The sequence below is a fragment of the Entelurus aequoreus genome, linkage group LG23 (genome assembly GCF_033978785.1).
Source record: "Entelurus aequoreus isolate RoL-2023_Sb linkage group LG23, RoL_Eaeq_v1.1, whole genome shotgun sequence".
Classification (NCBI taxonomy): Eukaryota; Metazoa; Chordata; class Actinopteri; order Syngnathiformes; family Syngnathidae; genus Entelurus; species Entelurus aequoreus.
Window position 1 is genome coordinate 25,216,715 of NC_084753.1, and position 20,174 is coordinate 25,236,888.

Sequence of the window (20,174 nt, forward strand, 5' to 3'; positions counted from 1 at the left end):
TAAGGACACCGTTTTACTTTTTAACTTCTTCTTTATATATTGCTTTGTAGCAGCAGCAGCTAAGCACACTCTCACGTACACACACTGTTCAACACATTGCCCGAAGGACCCCGGAAAAGTAAACATAGCTGCCCGGTAAACTGCCTGACTCAAAACAGACGTAACTTAAAGGTGCATGACTACAATAATAGCTTGTTTACGTCAACAATAATATAGTCAATTATATTCAACAATTATCATATTAAATAGGGAACTTTCTCTTAATCTTCTGACAAAGGGAATTTATAACAGAGGCATAATGATGCAATATGTAATACAGCTAGCCTAAATAGCATGTTAGCATCGATTAGCTCACAGTCATGCACTGACCAAATATGCCTGATTAGCCCTCCAACAAGTCAATACCATCAACAAAGCTCACCTTTGTGCATTCACGCACAGCATAAAACTTTTGGTGGACAAAATGAGACAAAGAAGGAGTGGAAGATTTTACATGTAAACAAACTGTTGCGTCACAGTCCACACTATGGTGAGTTCAAGAACCACCGAAATTAGTAGGACAAAACGCTGTTCACCAAATAGTGTCATCAGTGAAGCATACACACAAACATATTAAACAGTGAGCTTTCTAACAATTGGGAAGGTTTGTGTCATGTTTGTCCTCGAACAAAAAAACATACTAAAGCAAAAAAATATTTTTCCCCCATCTTTTTTCCATTTGCAATCCTTTTTCAAAAATGCTCCAGGGAGCCACTAGGGCGGCACTAAAGAGCCACGGGTTGCTGATCCCCGGCTTAGTCGAAGACAGTCTCAATATGTACAAGAGGGACAATAGTGTAGCAAGAAAAGATGTGAAACGTGGCCACAAAGTATAAGGCTGCGCTTTCCCTTTCCCCCCCAATGATGATATCTTGTTCTGTCACAGGAATCCTTGATAGAGATGCAGGCCTGATCTCAAGTGACGCTAAGAACCTTAAAGTGTCACTCTGGATTTCACAGCGACCGCGGAGGGGCCCTGAAGAGCAAGAGGTTAGAGGTAGGATTGTAGTCGGGAAAGGGCGGGGCTTTCATGGAGCCAACAAAGACCTGACTAAACAGTCCATTACTTTGGGGGAAGAAGCTGCAGATTTGAAGCATCTTGCTGCCATACTGCGATTAAACTGTGCTTTTCATGGGATCACAAAAGTCAACACACAGTTTGTACTGCTAATTAGTGTTTTCTTCCGCTGATAAAGTGCAATGACAAACTCTTATCCTGCTCCATGTTTTGCCTTGACATAGGGTTGTACGGTATACTGGTACTAGTATAGTATCGCAGTACTAATGAATCAAAAACGGTACTATACTCTGTTTGAAAAGTACCGGTTCTCCATATTTTTGACAGCGCGTCGTCGTCATGTCGTGACATTGCTGGTTTCGCGAGCAGAGGAGCATGTTCGGCAGCGCCCAATCACTGAGTACTTACAAGCAGCCACAGTGTGTAGACAGAAAAGGGAGAATGGATGCATTTTGGCCTAAAAACTAATGATAAAGGTGAAGTTATAACACTCAAACGTCCTCAGGAAGAGGTGCTTTAAGACATGGCTAGCTAGTTAGCGGCTAATGTCCATCCGCAGTCGGCAGTGTTTTAGCTACTTTTAAATCACTAATCCTCGCCTCCATGGTGACAAATAAAGTCAGTTTCTTGCAAGTATCATCCCTGCAGGACGAGGAATAGCTAAACATGCTTCACTACACACCGTAGTAGGATACAATAGCTCACCGGCGTCACAATGTAAACAAATGCCATGGGTGGATCTACACCTGACATCCACTGTAATGATACCAAGTACAAGAGAGTATCTAGTCGATACTGCTATGATTACATCGATATATTTTAGCACCACAAAATCTTTTTTCGTTTTTTAAAATTCATGCTATGTTTATAAACACAGGAAATACGTCCCTGGACTTAAAGGCCTACTGAAAGCCACTACTACCGACCACGCAGTCTGATAGTTTATATATCAATGATGAAATCTTAACATTGCAACACATGCCAATACGGCCGGGTTAACTTATAAAGTGACATTTTAAAATTCCCGGGAAATATCCGGCTGAAACATCGCGGTATGATGACGTATGCGCGTGACGAAGTCCGAGTAACGGAAGTTATGGTACCCCGTAGAATCCTATACAAAAAGCTCTGTTTTCATTTCATAATTCCACAGTATTCTGGACATCTTTTGCAATTTTTTTAATGAACAATGAAGGCTGCAAAGAAGACAGTTGTAGGTGGGATCAATGTATTAGCAGCGGACTACAGCAACACAACCAGGAGGACTTTGTTGGAGCGCTAGCCGCGCTAGCCGCGCTAGCCGCGCTAGCCGCGCTAGCCGCGCTAGCCGCGCTAGCCGCCGACTTCACCTTGACTTCCTACGTCTCCGGGCCGCCAAACGCATCGGGTGAAGTCCTTCGTCCTTCTGCCGATCGCTGGAACGCAGGTGAGCACGGGTGTTGATGAGCAAATGAGGGCTGGCTGGCGTAGGTGGAGAGCTAATGTTTTTACCATAGCTCTGTGCAGTCCGGTTGCTAAGTTAGCTTCAATGGCGTCGTTAGCACAGCATTGTTAACCTTCGCCAGCCTGGAAAGCATTAACCGTGTATTTACATGTCCACGGTTTAATAGTATTGTTGATTTTCTATCTATACTTCCAGTCAGGGGTTTATTTCTTTTGTTTCTATGTGCAGTTAAAGCAAGATGCTATCACGTTAGCTCATAGCTAAAGCATTTCGCCGATGTATTGTCGTGGAGATAAAAGGCACTGAATGTCCATTTCGCGTTCTCGACTCTCATTTTCAAGAGGATATAGTATCCGAGGTGGATTAAAATACAAATCTGTGATCTACAATAGAAAAAGGAGAGTGTGGAATCCAATGAGCCAGCTTGTACCTAAGTTACGGTCAGAGCGAAAAAAGATACGTCCATCGCTGCCTCTCAAGTCATTCACTGTAACGTTCCTCATCTACGAATCTTTCATCCTCGCTCAAATTAATGGGCTAATCATCACTTTCTCGGTCCGAATCTCTCTCGCTCCATTGTAAACAACGGGGAATTGTGAGGAATCCTAGCTCCTGTGACGTCACGCTACTTCCGGTACAGGCAAGGCTTTTTTTTATCAGCGAGCAAAAGTTGCGAACTTTATCGTCGATTTTCTCTACTAAATCCTTTCAGCAAAAATATGGCAATATCGCGAAATGATCAAGTATGACACATAGAATGGATCTGCTATTCCCGTTTAAATAAAAAAAAATCATTTCAGTAGGCCTTTAAATTATGACCAATGTATGATCCTGTAACTACTTGGTATTGAATCGATACGTAAATTTGTGGTATCATCCAAAACTAATGTAAAGTATCCAAACAACAATAAGTGATTATTACATTTTAACAGAAGTGTAGATAGAACATGTTGAAACAGAAAATAAGCAGATATTAACAGTAAATGAACATGTAGATAAATAATCAATTTTTACAGCTGGTCCTTTATAATGTTGACAAAATAATAGAATATAAATGACACAATATGTTACTGCATACGTCAGCAGACTAATTAGGAGCCTTTGTTTGTTTACTTACTACTAAAAGACAAGTTGTCTCGTATGTTCACTATTTTATTTAAATACTAAATTGCAATAAGAAACATATGTTTAATGTATCCTAAGATGTTTTGTTAAAATAAAGCCAATAATGCTTTTTTTTTGTGGTCCCCTTTATTTAGAAAATTATCGAAAAGTATCGAAATACATTTTGGTACCGGTACCCTACTTTGACATGATGGTGAAATGTGTGGCGTCTCGCCCCTGTGGGAGAACTATTTTTGGGGCTGCAGCCACCCGTGCGACCCCTTCCACGCACCCGCCTCGCCTCATTTTCTGACCTGATTGGATTTGGGCCCAGTGAAAATGCCTCCGCTGTTTGACTCTCTGCATCGAGCTGACTTTTTTCCACTCGCACTCGAGAGGAGAAAGTAGCATGAGATTAAAGACGATTTGACCCTCATGCAGTAAAAGGTGGGGTGAAAAAGACGGGGGGGCAGATGTCTCTCCAGAGGACGGGTGGGAGAGGCACTCTATTGTCCCCGTCACCTCAGAAGCAAAGAGTTTGCTCTAAACAGTAATTATACCCCCCTCCTTCCTTGCTTTGCCATTTGTAGCCCCCCTCTCATTCTAAAACGGCTGCCCTTAAGGCTCTAATTTGGGTCACAGGCTGCAGAATGGCATCCCAACACTCCCAGTGGGAAGGAAGCTGCCATGTATTGGCTTTCACAAGCAATAGAGTTGAACTGTTGTCAGCACTACTGATTACTGCAGATCTGGGCAAAATACGGCCCGCGGGCCACATGCGGCACGGTATGATTTTCAATCAACGTTCTACATAATGTTTTTAGACCTCTGACATCAAAACTGTCGCCGCCATTATGATGTGCAGTGACGTTTTTAAATGACCGTAAGTCTTGAACTATAGAAAGTATTTCAATGGCCGAAATCTGCGCTTTTGGGTGTTATAGGAGTTATTACGGTAATCTACGTCACAGCAGCTCAGACCAGCAGAGTGGGCGGGGTTTGTTTTCAGAGCAGCCAGCCCCAAACGCATGTGTCAGGAACAGATGCGGAAGCAGATTTTTACAAAAAATTCTCCGTAAAAGTGATAATATATCATATTATGGGTGTTTATTACACTTTACATTCATATTTTGCTGTTTTTTTACATTTTTTGATGTAAAAGATGTCTATGGAGGAGCTGGTCTGACAAGTAAAAGAGGAGCATTGTTTATATGTTGTTAATATTCAGTGTTTTATCGTTCATAGTTAATATTGTAAATCCCACTTTCTTTATTTTAATTTACATTTTGAGTGTCCCATTCAGTAAAAAAAACTGTAAAATTCCATTCCATTTTTTTGAGGTGGTCTGTCATAACGTTATTAGAATTCTATCGGACATTGTGACTTTTGGTATTAGTGTTCCTGAAAAAAAAGGCACCCAAACACACCTACTGTACAGCAGATTTTTACAGCTAAATGTGTATATAATCATTTATACACACATACACATTGGCTCCCCAGACACATATTTCTCTCTCAATGTGGCCCCCGCGTCAAAATATTTGCCAAGCTCTGGATTACTGGATGATTTGAACTGAATACTGCAAACATCTGTACACGAAGGCCGCAATTACATTGGGAATATAAAGAAAATTATGCTTACTGCTTATGAGGTTATTTCTAATCACCAAGAACAGTCAATATCAAATGGAGAAGAGTTTTAAAAAAAAAATCACATTTATTAACATACTCAAATGACAAAGTAAAGGGTGATTTTTGGCCTTCTGCTATTTAAAATAATATTCTAAAGATAAGATTCATTCATTATTGAATAATATTGATTGTTATGTTTTGTGACCTACAACACAAAGCTAAGATGTTTTGTTCAGATAGCATACTTTGCATCCGGAAAGCATTCACAATGGTCCATGTACCTTCCATTCATTCTATTTCCAATTCTGAAAAGCAAATAAAAAAACTAAATCAGGGCCGTTTTTCGATATTCATTATATATGGCAGTTTTGAAAACAAATGATAAATAATGATAAATGGGTTATACTTGTATAGCGCTTTTCTACCTTCAAGGTACTCAAAGCGCTTTGACAGTATTTCCACATTTACCCATTCACACACACATTCACACACTGATGGCGGGAGCTGCCATGCAAGGCGCTAACCAGCAGCCATCAGAGGCAAAGGGTGAAGTGTCTTGCCCAAGGACACAACGGACGTGACTAGGAAGGTAGAAGGTGGGAATTGAACCCCAGTAACCAGCAACACTCCGATTGCTGGCACAGCCACTCTACCAACTTCGCCAACAAAAGTGTTGGTTTTCATTAAAATACTGCCATAAAACGGGATTTTGTGCTGTTTTCCTTTTATGGATTTGTATTTTCCAGATAAACACAAAAATCCAATTTATGTTCATCCAAAATGCAAAAATGCGTGTTTATCTGTGTGATGACAAATTGAACCGGAAGCAGTATTTTAGCTTTAGTTTTTACCATACAACCGTGTACCTTCTGTTCATTCTATTTTGAATTCTTTAATGCGAATCAAAAAAACAATTTTGGGCCATTTTTTTCTATTTTTGTTTATTGTAGTTTACAAATGTTAAAATTGACAAAATATCTATTCAAGTAAGATATTTTCGTTTTCCCCACATAGAAAATGTTGTTTCAAGATTCTGCAACATTCCGAGGATTTTTGATTTAAGAATTCAATGTTGAATAGTGCTCGTTTTCAGAATAAAATACACATTTTTACCGAAAAAGTCCTTATAATTTCTATATATACAAATCTTAATTTAGGATGTAAGTTCAATTAACTAAATGCATTGACAGAAATTTTCAACTGGTTTTTAGTTGGGGTTTTTTTTTGCAAAAAATCTTGTTTTGTTATCTTACGTTTGGTCAGCTCTTTTTTGCAGTCCGAGTATAAATCGATGAAAATGTGAATTATTCCGATCCACATCTACTAGTTATTATTTTATTCAAAGAAAACTTCTGAAAAAAAATCCAAAAAAGAAATATAACTAGATGAGGCAATCCTGAAGGAATTGCGTGTGAATCCTGTAATGCTGAAATTGAACTGAAATGCTGACAGAATGTAGTATGAATGTAACAATAGTTTGAATGTTGGAATGGTTTAAATGTTGAAAAGTTTTAATTTCCAGGAAACCCGGAATTTGGTTTGAAACTTGGGAAAGTGTTAGTTTGAATGTTCAGGATGAGTTGAATATGTTGAAGGTGGAATGGTTTGAACAGGGGCGCCGCTAGGGATTTTGGGCCCCATGAAAAGAATCTTTACAGGGCCCCCTGTATTATAATTTCATCATCATTAGGGGCCTCTCTGGCCCCTAGAATCCGTCTCTTCCCCCCCCCCCCCCTTTTCGGCGCCCCTGGGTTTGAATTGGTTGAAAAATGTGGTAATTGTGGAAGTTTGAAAAATGGAAACATTTATTTTGATTGGGGAAAAAATATAACAAAAAAAGGAATTATGGGAAATCCAGGATTTTTTTTAGAATTGTTGAAGCAGAGCACACAATTCCTAAACAGGCTGAATCAGATGAAAAATGTGGGAATTGTGGAACTTTGAAGAATGTCCAATTGATTTCAATGGGAATTTCCCAAAAATTTGGGAATTTCGGGAAATGCGGGAATTTTTTTGCAAATGTTAAAAAAAATTTGAATGGTCTGAATGAGTTGAAATGGTTGGTGTTGAAATGTTTGAAATCGGTCGAGAAATGTTGAAGTAGTAACATGTTGAATTGAGAAATGGTATTACAGAATTCCTGGAATTTCGGGAAAACCGGGAATTCTTCCAGTTCAAAAAACAACTTAGTTTTTTGTCCTGATTAAGACGAATGTTTTGATGGTGAAACGGTCTTAGTGAGTTGAAAAATGTGGGAAGAGTAGTCGCCAGAAAACTGTGAAAATAAGGCTTTGGGAAACCAGCAATTCTGGAAAATCCAGGTATTTTTTTGAACTTGGAAAAAGGGTAGTTTGAATTTCCAGGAATGTGTTGAAGGTGGAATGGTTTGAATCGGTTGAAAAATGCGGAAATGGTGGAAGTTTGAAAAATGGCCAATTCATTTTGAATGGGAAAAATGTCCCGGAAAACCTGGAATTCTGGGAATTTTTTTGAACTTGGAAAAAGGGTAGTTTGAATTTCCAGGAATGTGTTGAAGGTGGAATGGTTTGAATCGGTTGAAAAATGCGGAAATGGTGAAGTTTGAAAAATGGCCAACTCATTTTGAATGGGAAAAATGTTCCGGAAAACCTGGAATTCTGGGAAATCTGGGAATTTTTGGAATTTATCAAGGGAAAGCCCGCAATTCCCGAATAGGCTGAACAGTTTGAAATTGGAACGGTTTGAATTGGGTGAAACATGTGGAAGGTAGAGTGCGCCAAAATCTGGAGAAGAAGAAGAAGTTGAGTAAATAGATGAATTTTGGTCTAGAAAACCATATTTGTGAATGTTTTGGAGCAGTCACACAACAATGAGACAGTCATGTGAACGACTCCTTAAGAAATCCCATGTCAAATAGAAAAGCACTGTTCCTGCAGGTACTATTTTTGGAGCTGCCGAGTACTGCCGCAGAACTGTAATCAGTATTCGAGTACAAACGAGACCAAGCAACAGAGCATCAAACCGGGCGATGCCTGCGAGAAAGCAAACATGCTTCTTTCAACACCGGTGATGGGGGGGTGAGAAAACAAGCCGAGGACACTGTTCATACAACGCTGCAGAGACACTTCACACACAGCTGTCAGCTGAGGACTGAATGTCACACGGACAACACTGCAAAAGAGCAACAAGGCGAACCATCAGAGACTAGTAACGATGTGTGGTAAAGTTGTGTGGGAGTCACTTCTTCTTCTTGGAGGTGCCAGATGTCACCGTCAAAGAAACATCTGCGTTTCAAAGTGCTTACCAGTTGGCATTGTGGCGTCACAAGAATGGATTGGTTTGAAGGTATCTGGGTATTCCAATAAGTAATCCCAGCAACAGCTTCCCTTAGAAGTGCAATATTCTCATAGTGAATCCACTCCTGGAAATGCACTCAGCACCGGCTGGCTACTGTGTTCTTTGGGCTCAGTGAAGTTTGCACGGGGGATCCCGGCGCTCCACTCTTCATCCTGCCCTGCTGTAGCAACACATCCACCGCACGCATGAGTGTGTCTAAAAGTGTCCGAGAGTAGCTCTGAATGCCAGTGCATGAATGGCCTCTGCTCTCTCCCTGCTGTGTAACTCCCCTCCCCCTGACTCCTCCCTTCGTCGCTCCCGAGCAGCAAATTACAAGGAGCTGGGAGTTCTCCATTAATAAAGGGCCGCCTTCCCCTCCTCTCCGGTCTCCCTTGCTGCATCTTTTCTCTATATTTCCTCGCTCAATGTAGATTCAAAGTGGAACCATCACGCATTGTAGGAGATCACACACGTTACATGGTGGCTGTGCGGATGATCAGCAAGTAAAGCACGGACAAAGGAGCTCGGGGTGGTGCGCGACATCAGAGAGATCTCAGCCAGCACAAAGAACTGGAAGAAAAGAAGCGCGACTATGCGTGAGGCCCGGCGCATCTTGTACGTGAATATCAGAGGAGTGGGGGATGACCTACATCAACGACAAGCTTACAAAACCCAAAACCAGTGAAGTTGGCACGTTGTGTAAATGGTAAATAAAAACTAAATACAATGATTTGCAAATCCTTTGCAACCTATGTTCAATTTGCAACCTATGTTCAATTGAATAGACTGCAAAGACAAGATACGTTCAAACTAGAAAACATTGTTATTTTTTTCAATTAACTCATTTGGAATTTTTATGCCTGCAACATGTTTCATAAAAGCTGGCACAAGTAGAACATCCCACAGGTGAACAGGCTAATTGGGAACAGGTGGGTGCCATGATTGGGTATAAAATCAGCTTCCATGAAATGCTCAGACATTCACAAACAAGGATGGGGCGAGGGTCACCACTTTGTGAACAAATGCGTGAGCAAATTGTCCAACAGTTTAAGAACAACATTTCTCAACAAGCTATTGCAAGGAATTTAGGGACTTCACCATCTACGGTCCGTAATATCATCATAAGGTTCGGAGAATCTGGAGAAATCACTGCACGTCAGCAGCTAGGCTGAAAACCAACATTGAATGCCCGTGACCTTCGATCCCTCAGGCGGTACTGCATCAAAAACTGACATCAGTGTGTAAAGGATATCACAACATGGGCTCAGGAACACTTCAGAAAAACACTGCCAGTAATTACAGTTGGTCGCTATATCTGTAAGTGCAAGTTAAAACTCTACTATGCAAAGTGAAAGCCAGTTGTGTTCTCCGGAACAAAGAGGAAAAGAACCATCCGGATTGTTATAGGTGCAAAGTTCAAAAGCCAGCATCTGTGATGGTATGGGGGTGTATTAGTGCCCAAGGCATGGGTAACTTACACATCTGTGAATGCACCATTAATGCTGAAAGGTACATAAAGGTTTTGGAGCAACATATGTTGCCATCCAAGCAACGTTATCATGGACGCCCCTGCTTATTTCAGCAAGACAATTCTAAGCCACGTGTTACAAAAGCGTGGCTTCATAGTAAAAGAGTGCGGGTACTAGACTGGCCTGCCTGTAGTCCAGACCTGTCTTCCATTGAAAATGTGTGGCGCATTATGAAGCTTAAAATACCACAACAGAGACCCCGGACTGTACATCAAGCAAGAATGGGAAAAGATTCCACCTGAAAAGCTTCAAAAATTGCTTTCCTCAGTTCCCAAACGTTTACTGAGTGTTGTTAAAAGGAAATGCCATGTAACACAGTGGTAAAAATGCACCTGTGCCAACGTTTTGCAATGTGTTGCTGCCATTAAATTCTAAGTTAATGATTATTTGCAAAAACATTAAAAAATTCTCTGTTGAAACATTAAGTATCTTGTCTTTGCAGTCTATTCAATTGAATATAGGTTGAAAAGGATTTGCAAATCCTTGTATTCAGTTTTTAGTTACGATTTACACAAGGTGCCAAATTCACTGGTTTTGGGTTGTGTACTTCTCTCAATTTATCTGAGATTTTCCAAGAGCTGCATTTTTTTAATTTTTCCGTCATCCGCAATCTTGATGAGAGACAAGAACACACATCTGTCCCTTTTCTGTGCGTTCTAAATAGTGAAAAATGCTAATACGAGGCCTCTAACAATGTAGGATTCATCTGCTCTGGACATTAAGGGCCTGATCTACTAAAGGTTTGTGTGTACAAAAACATGTGCAAACTTGATAGCACACGGAAAGCTGATCTACTAAACTTGCAGGCAGAGGATTGCATCTCATAAGTGAGCAAAATAGGGAGTGTAGTCCATTTAGTGTGTCTGTCTTCCTGTTTATGCAGAATATATGCTGGTCCTCAGAACGGCCATAATGCTGGGAGGAGGAGATGCATAAATAAATATTCACATGCAATGTGGTTTATCAAGGCTGAAACTGCTCTGCGGGCGCTATTTTGTGCCTTTAAATAGCATGCCTGAAACGTATGTGCAAACTGGTAGTTATCATAAACTGTAGTGTTACTATCATGAAGTGTGAAGTAGTGTCACTATCATGAAGTGTAATGTTACGATTATAAAGTATAGTGTTACTATTAATAAGTGTAACATCACCATCATGAAGTGTAATGTCACCATCATAAAGTGAAGTGTCACATCATGAAGTGTAATGTCATTATTATATAGTGTAGTGTCACTATCATAAAGCGTTATGTCACTATCATAAAGTGTAGTGTCACTATCATACAGTGTAATGTCACTATCATAAAGTGTAGTGTCTCTAACTTAAAGTGTAATGTTACGATTATAAAGTGTAGTGTTACTATTATTAAGAATAACATCACTATCATGAAGTGTAACGTCACCATCATAAAGTGAAGTGAATTAGTGAAGTGAATTACATTTATATAGCGCTTTTTCTCAAGTGACTCAAAGCGCTTTACATTGTGAAACCCAATATCTAAGTTACATTTTAAACCAGTGTGGGTGGCACTGGGAGCAGGTGGGTAAAGTGTCTTGCCCAAGGACACAACGGCAGTGACTAGGATGGCGGAAGCAGGGATCGAACCTGCAACCCTCAAGTTGCTGGCACGGCCGCTCTACCAACCGAGCTATACCGTCCCGTGAAGTGTCACATCATAAAGTGTAATGTCATTATTATAAAGTGTAGTGTCACTATCATAAAGTGTAGTGTCACTATCATAAAGTGTAGTGTCACTATCATACAGTGTAATGTCACTATCATAAAGTGTAATGTCACTATCATAAAGTGTAGTGTCTCTAACTTAAAGTGTTATGTCACTATCATTAAGTGTAATGTCACTCAAAAAGTTTAGTGTCACTATTATAAAGAGGAGTCTAACTATCATAAAGTGTAAATTCACAAACATAAGGTGTAGTGTCACTATCATGAAGTATAGTGTCACTGTCAAAAAGTGTAGTGTCACTATCATAAAGTGTAATGTCATTATCATAAAGTGTAGTGTCACTGTCATAAAGTGTCATGTCATTTTCAGAAAGTGTAATGTCATTATCATGAAGTACAGTGTCACTGTTATAAAGTGTAGTGTCACTATCATAAAATGTAGTGTCACTATCATAAAGTGTAGTGACACTATCATAAAGAGGAGTGTCACTAGCATAAAGTGCAGTGTCACTATCATAAAGTGTAGTGTCACTAGCATAAACAGTAGTGTCACTATCATAAAGTGCAGTGTCACTATCATAATGTGTAGTGTCACTATCATAAAGAGTAGTGTCACTATCATGAATTATAGTGTCACTATCATAAAGTGCAGTGTCACTATCATAAAGAGTAGTGTCACTATCATAAAGAGTAGTGTCACTATCATAAAGTGCAGTGTCACTGTGATAAAGAGTAGTGTCACTATCATAAAGTGAAGTGTCAGTCTCATAAAGTGTTATGTTACTATCATTAATGTTAAAAACGTACAGGACAAAGCGTGTCTGTCCCTTGGCTTCTCATTACCTCATTGCCTCTAAATCCGGGACAATGCCGTTTTTTCAAGGGAAGGTTGGAACCCTAAGTCACACATCTCAAGGTGCTCTGCTAGCAACATCTCTAAGTGCTCTGCTCGCAACATCTCTAGGTCCTGTGCTAGCAACATCTCGAGGTGCTCTGCTAGCAACATCTCTAGGTCCTGTGCTAGCAACGTCTCTAGGTGCTCTGCTAGCAACCTCGCTAGCTGTCTAGTGAAATGTATTATTTGATGCTGAAATTGGGCGGCATTAACGAACAAAATGCTAAGCAACAGCAGCTCAATCTCTAAAGAAAAGAGGCTTAAAATGAACAATAGTTCCTTGCCAACGTGTTGACCAAGATAGACGCTAAGACAGAGAATGGTCCCAGCAGCATGGGACTGACCCCCCCCTGTCTGATCTCCCCCTCGAGGTTCATACCAATACAATAATCAAGACCCCCACGGACCATCCTCACACACATTGAGACTGGAGCCTAAAAAGCATGACCTCTGTCTTTAATGGCCTGAGGGTCCGTTGACCCACGAAGCTCAAACCCCCGCCCCCGGCACCCTCTGTGCGTAATGAGCACCCTGAACTTTGATAAACACACTCGGTGGCGGCGACCGTCCCAGTTCAGCCAAGCAGGACCTGCTGATGACAGAAGCGGTCATCTGGTTTATCTAATGCCCTGAGTATGCTGAAGGAAGGCGACCTAGGACACACTTTTGTTCATACCGAAACGCAAAAGGACAAATTGGTCAATACTGAGGTCTTTTAAAAGCTGCCAGGGTTGTGGGGGCGACAGTATTTTCCAGGTCAGTTAGTGAGTTAGTTCGTTGTTGAGGTCTGACAAAACCAGAGATGGAATTTTGTTCAAGCCTTGGGAGGCAAGGTAAGTGTTAGTTGTCTTTGTTGGGACTTGAATATCTTTCAACTTTAGATTTACCACCTATTAAACAGGCGCCCAAGGGCCAAACCCGGCCCGAGAATGACACCAAACCGGCCTCCGAGTTCCGTTCGAAACTTGTGATATAAGCATTTTTGCAACAAATTCCGAAATACATGAGAGTGCTCCTTGAACCACTATAAACTCATTGGCAGATGTCACGTCGGGGCCGCATGTTATTGCGCAGATCTTTTCCCAGGATGCAGACAGAACTCCAGAGGCAATGTGCAAGTAAGACAATGATTTATTGACCATAAATCAGTCAAACAAGACAGCCAGACTGAGTGTGGTGAAAAGCAGGAATAAACAGCTCTCTGATTAGTGCCCGGGAGCAGGTGAGCGTCCCGAACACTAATCAGAGGCAGGTGAAAATAATCAGCACCCATGGCAACAAAGAACACAAACCCAGGGGTGCTGAAACAGAACTAAGGTAGTCTATAACTAAACAAAACATGATCCGGGGAACGGATCATGACAGATGATCCTTGCATTGAATTGCGAGCAAACATAGGGTTCCAAACTTGGGACTTACATAACTGAGGCGTTCCTTAAGGCACCCCTTTAAGTCCTCTCCTTTTTGGCAGTTATTTTTTGTAATGAGATTTATGTAACTAAGGTGTTGCTGTAGCTTGTTTACTTTGGATGCAGTCAGTAGTTGTTCAACTTCTTTCGTTATACTAGTGGTGTTCTTCAATGTTCCATTTGGGCTATTTAACTGGTTGCCCGCATTAACATTTTTTGTGAGGCACTCAATTATTTGCAGCACATTCTTAAAAACACTACAGTGCCATCATAGAGATGATCTTTGACTAGCTTTTTTGCAGAATGTACCAAATTATTCGGAATATAAGGAGCACTTAAAATCCTTTCATTTTCTCAAAACTTGACAGTGCGTCTTATACCCCGGTGCGCCTAATGTATGGAATAATTTTGGTTATGCTTACCGACCTTGAAGCAATTTTATTTGGTACATGGTGTAATGATAAGTCTGACCAGTTTATGGCAGTCACACATAAGAGATACGTGTAGAAAGCAATATGATGGCAGTCACACATAAGAGATACGTGAAGACTGGAGTATGACTCAAGTAAACAACACCAAAATTGTATATGTTCCATTGAAAATATAGAACATTGCACGCGGTCTTTAGTACGACTTTGGTAAGCTATGAAGCCGCACCGCTTGATGGATTGTACTGTGCTTCAACATACGAGTATTAATATGGCGTGTGTATAAGGTAAGACATATTATCTGGCGGGTTTTTTCGCAATATTATGCAAAAGCGACTTTTCTTACCTTCTGGTACCTGCTGATCTGTATTTGGGATCTGCATAAGTCTTGAAAATGCGCGCGCGTCCGCCTTTGTAGTCCGTGCCAACGCCGTAGTCGATAAGCTTCTTCTTTTTCTCTATCTTCTTGTTATGGGACATTCATCCTCCGCTGTTGCCATTTCTAATATAAAGTAGTGTAAAGTTCTTACTTATATCTGTCAGTAAACTCGCCATAAAAGCGCTAAAAACTACCGGTATAGTGAGTTTACATTATTCACCAAAGGAACTTTAGTTATTAGAGAGTTCCGGTCGGACGGTTTTTCACGGGACACATTTCCGGCCTTGTTGTTGTTGCACTAGTGAGCCACGGATGAGGAGATGCTGCTCCGTTATTGATTGAAGTAAAGTCTGAATGTCATTAAAACAGTTTGCTCCATCTTTTGACACTTCTTCCAGTCCCGTCCTTGCACGCTACACCGCTACAACAAAGATGACGGGGAGAAGACGCTGTCGAAGGTGAGCCACATAAATAAGACCGCCCACAAAACGGCGCATCCTGAAGCGACTGTCAGAAAGCGGCTTGAAGATGATCTGTAAAACATCCTCTATGCAACATTTTGACCAAAGAACCACCATTACATGTTATGTAGACCACAAGGAAGTGTTTTACATTTAGATACATTTTAATTATATGACCTCTTTAATGCGCCTTATTATCCGGTGCGCCTTTTGTATGAAAATGGACCTGACTAGACCCGCTCATTGGCAGTGCGCCTTATAATCCGGTACACCCTATGGTCCGGAAAATACTGTATTTAAAAAACAGCAAAGCGCTCCTGTAACTCTGACAAAAAGTAGACCAAAATTAAACGTGTACTCCATAGAATATTTGTTCTCCAGACTATATAAAATGAGACTAATAGTGTCTCAATGGTCTTTAGCATTCCTTAAATGTGGACCCGAAAACAATTTACAGTAATTAAATATCACTAATCAAACATGTCTGCATTAGCTCAAAGGCTTTAATGTTAAGCAAAATAAAAAATAAAAAGACATTAATTGGAGATCTTTAGGATACTGACATTAATTAGTACTAATATGGGTCAAAAAATGAAAAGTGGGTATACTTCAGAGTGTGGATACAAACAAAATACTAAGGCTACGAGGATAATCATGTATGTGGTCTAATTTTAAACAGAAGATTTTTATAACGGGCCGAATGGAACAAAATTAAATAAATACATACTGTACATGTTTAAATAATTGCTCAAATGTGTCGTTAATTAATTCTAATTGTAATTAAATACATACGTGTCATCAATTTTATTGAATCTTGTAATTGTGTGAATGCTCCAAAGCACCAAAATTAGTCTATTGATTATTCTTCTTCTCCAGATTTTGGTGCGCTCCAGCTTCCACATTTTTCACCCGATTCAAACCGTTCCAAATTCAAACTGTTCAGCCTATTTGGGAATCGTGGGCTTTCCCTTGACAAATTCCCCAAACTTCCAGATTTCCCAGAATTTCAAGTCTTCCGGGACATTTTTCCCATTCAGAACAAATTGGCCATTTTTCAAATTTCCACATTTTTCAACCGATTCAAACCATTCCACCTTCAACACATTCCACTTTTTTCCAAGTTAAAAAAATTCCAGGAATTCCCAGAAATCCCGTTTTTTCAAACCCTTTGTCCACCCTTTTTTCTGTCGACTACTCCTTTCACATTTTTCAACCCACTTCAACCGTTCCACCGTCAAAACATTCCTCTTAATCAGGACAAAAAACTAAGTGGTTTTTGAACTGGAAAAATTCCCGGTTTTCCCGAAATTCCGTAATACCATTTCTCAATTACAAATGTTACTACTTCAACATTTCTCGACCAATTTGAAAAATTCCAACACCAACTCATTCAGAACATTCAGATTTTTTTAGAATTTTTCAAAAAAATTACGCTTTTCACCAAATTTCCAGGAAGTTCCCATTGAAATGAAGGGGACATTTTTCGAAGATGCACAATTCCCGCATGTTTCCGCCAAACCATTCCAACATTAACACATTTCTCTTATCCTGGACATTCAAACCAACACTTTCCCAAGTTTTAAACCAAATTCCGGTGTTCCTGGAAATTCAAACTGTTCAACATTCAAACCATTCCAACATTCAAACTATTCTTACATTCATACTACATTCTGTCACCATTTAAGTTCAACTTCAGCATTGGAGCATTCACACGCCATTCCTTCAGGAATTGCCTCATCTAGTTAATGATTGATTTCATTATTTCATGATCTATTTATTGATTTAATAAATCCATGACACATTTAAGTAATAATTTAAATATGTATTTAGTTATTTAATTTTCGTAGAACACATCCTCGTCTTTCTTCAAAACACAATAACGGTCGAGACACCAACAGCACACTTCTGGCCTTCACAATAAAAGTGCTACAAGAAGCTAAATCCTGTTTGACAGAAAAAGGTTATCAAGAAAATAACTTACACCAACATGCACATTCGCTTTGTTCTGTAATTATTTTGTTTTTTCTGTGATAATTATGACAATATGTCTTGGGAAGGGATGTTCCGATCAGGATTGTATGCTTCCGATTCCGATTATCCATGAGTGAGATTGGCAAATACCAATACCGATACCTATCACATGTATTAACTGCAAACTGTTCAATGTATTCTTGGTGAGTGCTTTTAACATGTAACAATATCAATGCAATATTAAAACTAGTTCCTTATTCTCGTTCTCTGTTTGAAACAGGATCAGCCTTGAACTCCAGTGATAATAATACTTGATAATGATACTTAAGATACAAAGAAATGCAGTTTATTGGCAGTAATGGAGGTGATTATTATTAGTTCAGAGGAGTGGCTCCACACTGTGCAGGGAGATACATAATTAGCTTAGATACATAATTAGCTTAGCATACTTAGCTTCTTGTCAGCCTGGGGACAAAAAAGTAAAATGAATGTTGTCCAAGCTTGTTTGGATTCTTCCCATGTAACTATGGAGAGATATTTGTGCAATCATACAAAAATAAGATTTGCAACATTATCTTGCTGCTATTCCCTTTTTTTTTTACTGATTGTAAGCTAGCATTTGGAAAAGTAGCAGACAGCATGCAGAAATGTCCAACACTTCTCAATTAATATCCACAAACCTGAATCATCACAACTGGTGTTGTTGTCAATCTGTCGCCTTACTTTTTGCTGAAATTTTTTTTTTTAAACAAAAACGTTCTAATATCCATTTTTACAGTCTTCCCACATCAAGCTGGCTGCTGCTGAAGTGCGTCTTCTTCATGGGAGGCTTAGGTAGGCAGTGTGCAGGTTACCCTACCCAGCCGCTGCCTCTATGGTGTACTCCGGTACTGCAGTTTACTGCCAATGTTTAATATTAATCATATTAAAATGTATATATTTTTTTAAATAATTACAAAATATAACAAAATAACATTTAAAATAATAATTCAAATCTTTATTTCAGGCCAAATTTATTCCATTTTTTAAATCATAGGCTATATTGTACAATCATGCTTCAGAGTAGTCAGTGTACAGCTGGTCAAGCAGTACAGATTTATTATCCACTGAAAAAAATGAATCAACACAGCCATTATTGTCTAATTGGAGTCGTTGTTTGGGGCTGTGCGAGTGCTGCCGACACTGGAGTGCTGCGATTCCATGGTGGAATTCCAACGTGTATTGAGGCATTCTGGAGAAAAGCATGATCACCTCCCTTTATAAATTTTTCGAGAATGAAAATAACCCCAAACACACTTCAAACTGTATTTTTCAGAGGACAGTAACACGTGTGGCCAATAAATTACTCAAATTCTCATCATTCTTGGCTAGCGGTGCACAGGGTTCACACACAGCCTATTCAACATTTACTACCACACGCACATTATTGTAATTCTTACCTTCTTGGGACCTCTGAAAAATGCCTACCTCTTTAGAACCACCCTTTCTAGATATATAAAGATTAGTATTTACAACATTAATAATATACACATACTATGCAAATATGAAAAAGGTAAGCTTTTAGTAATTTTTCATTTTTTTTCATTTTTTGTTTGTAATTGGTTTTTAATCTTCATTATTTACTTCAAGTTATTACAGTATGTCTCTACAAACATTTATTTATTTTATTAAATTAATTTTGGCCAAAGGGGGCGCATTTCATATGGACGGTACTTTTTCCTGTTGATGTGTCAAGAAGGGTAGAATCACAAGCACACATGCACAACACACACTTTCCTGTATTTGTTACCTTCTTGAGACCTCCGAAAAATGCCTACCTCTTTAGGACCACCCTTTCTAGATATATAAAGATTTGTATTTACAACATTAATAATATATACAAGCTATGCAAATATAAAAAAGGTAAGCTGTTAGTATTTTTTTTTTTTTTTTTTTTTTTTTGTAATTGGTTTTTAATCTTCATTATTTACTTCAAGTTATTACAGTATGTCTCTATATACATATATATTTAAAATTTTTTAATACATTTTGGCCAAAAGGGGCGCATTTCAATTTCTTACACACCCTTGTTATTACATGTGTTGGTCAGAGGGGGAGCACTTCCAAATTTTTACACACACTTGTTATTTCATATGTTGACCAGAGGGGGAGCACTTTTAAAGCCGACACACAGTTAATTTGAAAAATCCCTCCTTTTTGGGACCACCCTAATTTTGATAGATTTCACCACCAGGGGTGCAAATGAGACATTCTCTATTAGATGCAATGGTTTTCCATATTGGGAACATGATTTATGTCCTAACTTGTTCACCGGTCCTCATATGGACAGTACTTTTCCTTGTTGATGTCTCAAGAAGGGTGAAATACAAGAACGGACACACACACACACACACACACACACACACACACACACACACACACACACACACACACACACACACACACACACACACACACACACACACACACACACACACACACACACACACACACACACACACACACACGTATTTGCTTTTGGACAGCAAGCCTTAAAGAAAAGGGTCTCTTGGAAACGTTTTAGTGTGTGCAATTAGACGTCAAAAGCATGCGTACCGTTTAGTGTCGTCCACTTGTGCAGCACACATAAAACTACTATTAGGTCATGTAAAAGTGTAAGAAAGAGTGAATGCAAAGAATGACCAAGACCGTGACTAATGACACAAGTTGGAAGGATAGGGTGGTCATTCATATACTGTTTCCCCCTCCCTTAGAGACCCTGGCTGTGCTTGTCAATAGCGAGATGGATCATCTGCAGACACACATACACTAGTCTCTTTTTCGTCATAGAGCTCTTTGTTCCGGCCATTTGATCTCTTCATTCATAT

The 20,174-nt window shown here is 39.5% G+C and overlaps 1 protein-coding gene across 2 annotated transcripts in view; it reads right to left on the reverse strand.

Annotated features, from left to right (window-relative positions):
- The window catches only part of LOC133640524 (pleckstrin homology domain-containing family G member 1-like), a 140,026-nt gene that overhangs the window by 101,388 nt on the left and 18,464 nt on the right, over positions 1-20,174 (reverse strand). Inside the window, exon 1 of one of the 2 annotated variants that reach the window (XM_062033990.1) lies at positions 8,521-8,764. The exons of the other annotated variant lie outside the window; for it this stretch is intronic. Within the exon in view, the coding sequence (XP_061889974.1) occupies positions 8,521-8,530 (10 nt within the window). The 5' untranslated portion in view covers positions 8,531-8,764. Of the gene's footprint in view, positions 1-8,520; positions 8,765-20,174 lie in introns of those variants that run through there. 2 annotated transcript variants of the gene reach the window in all.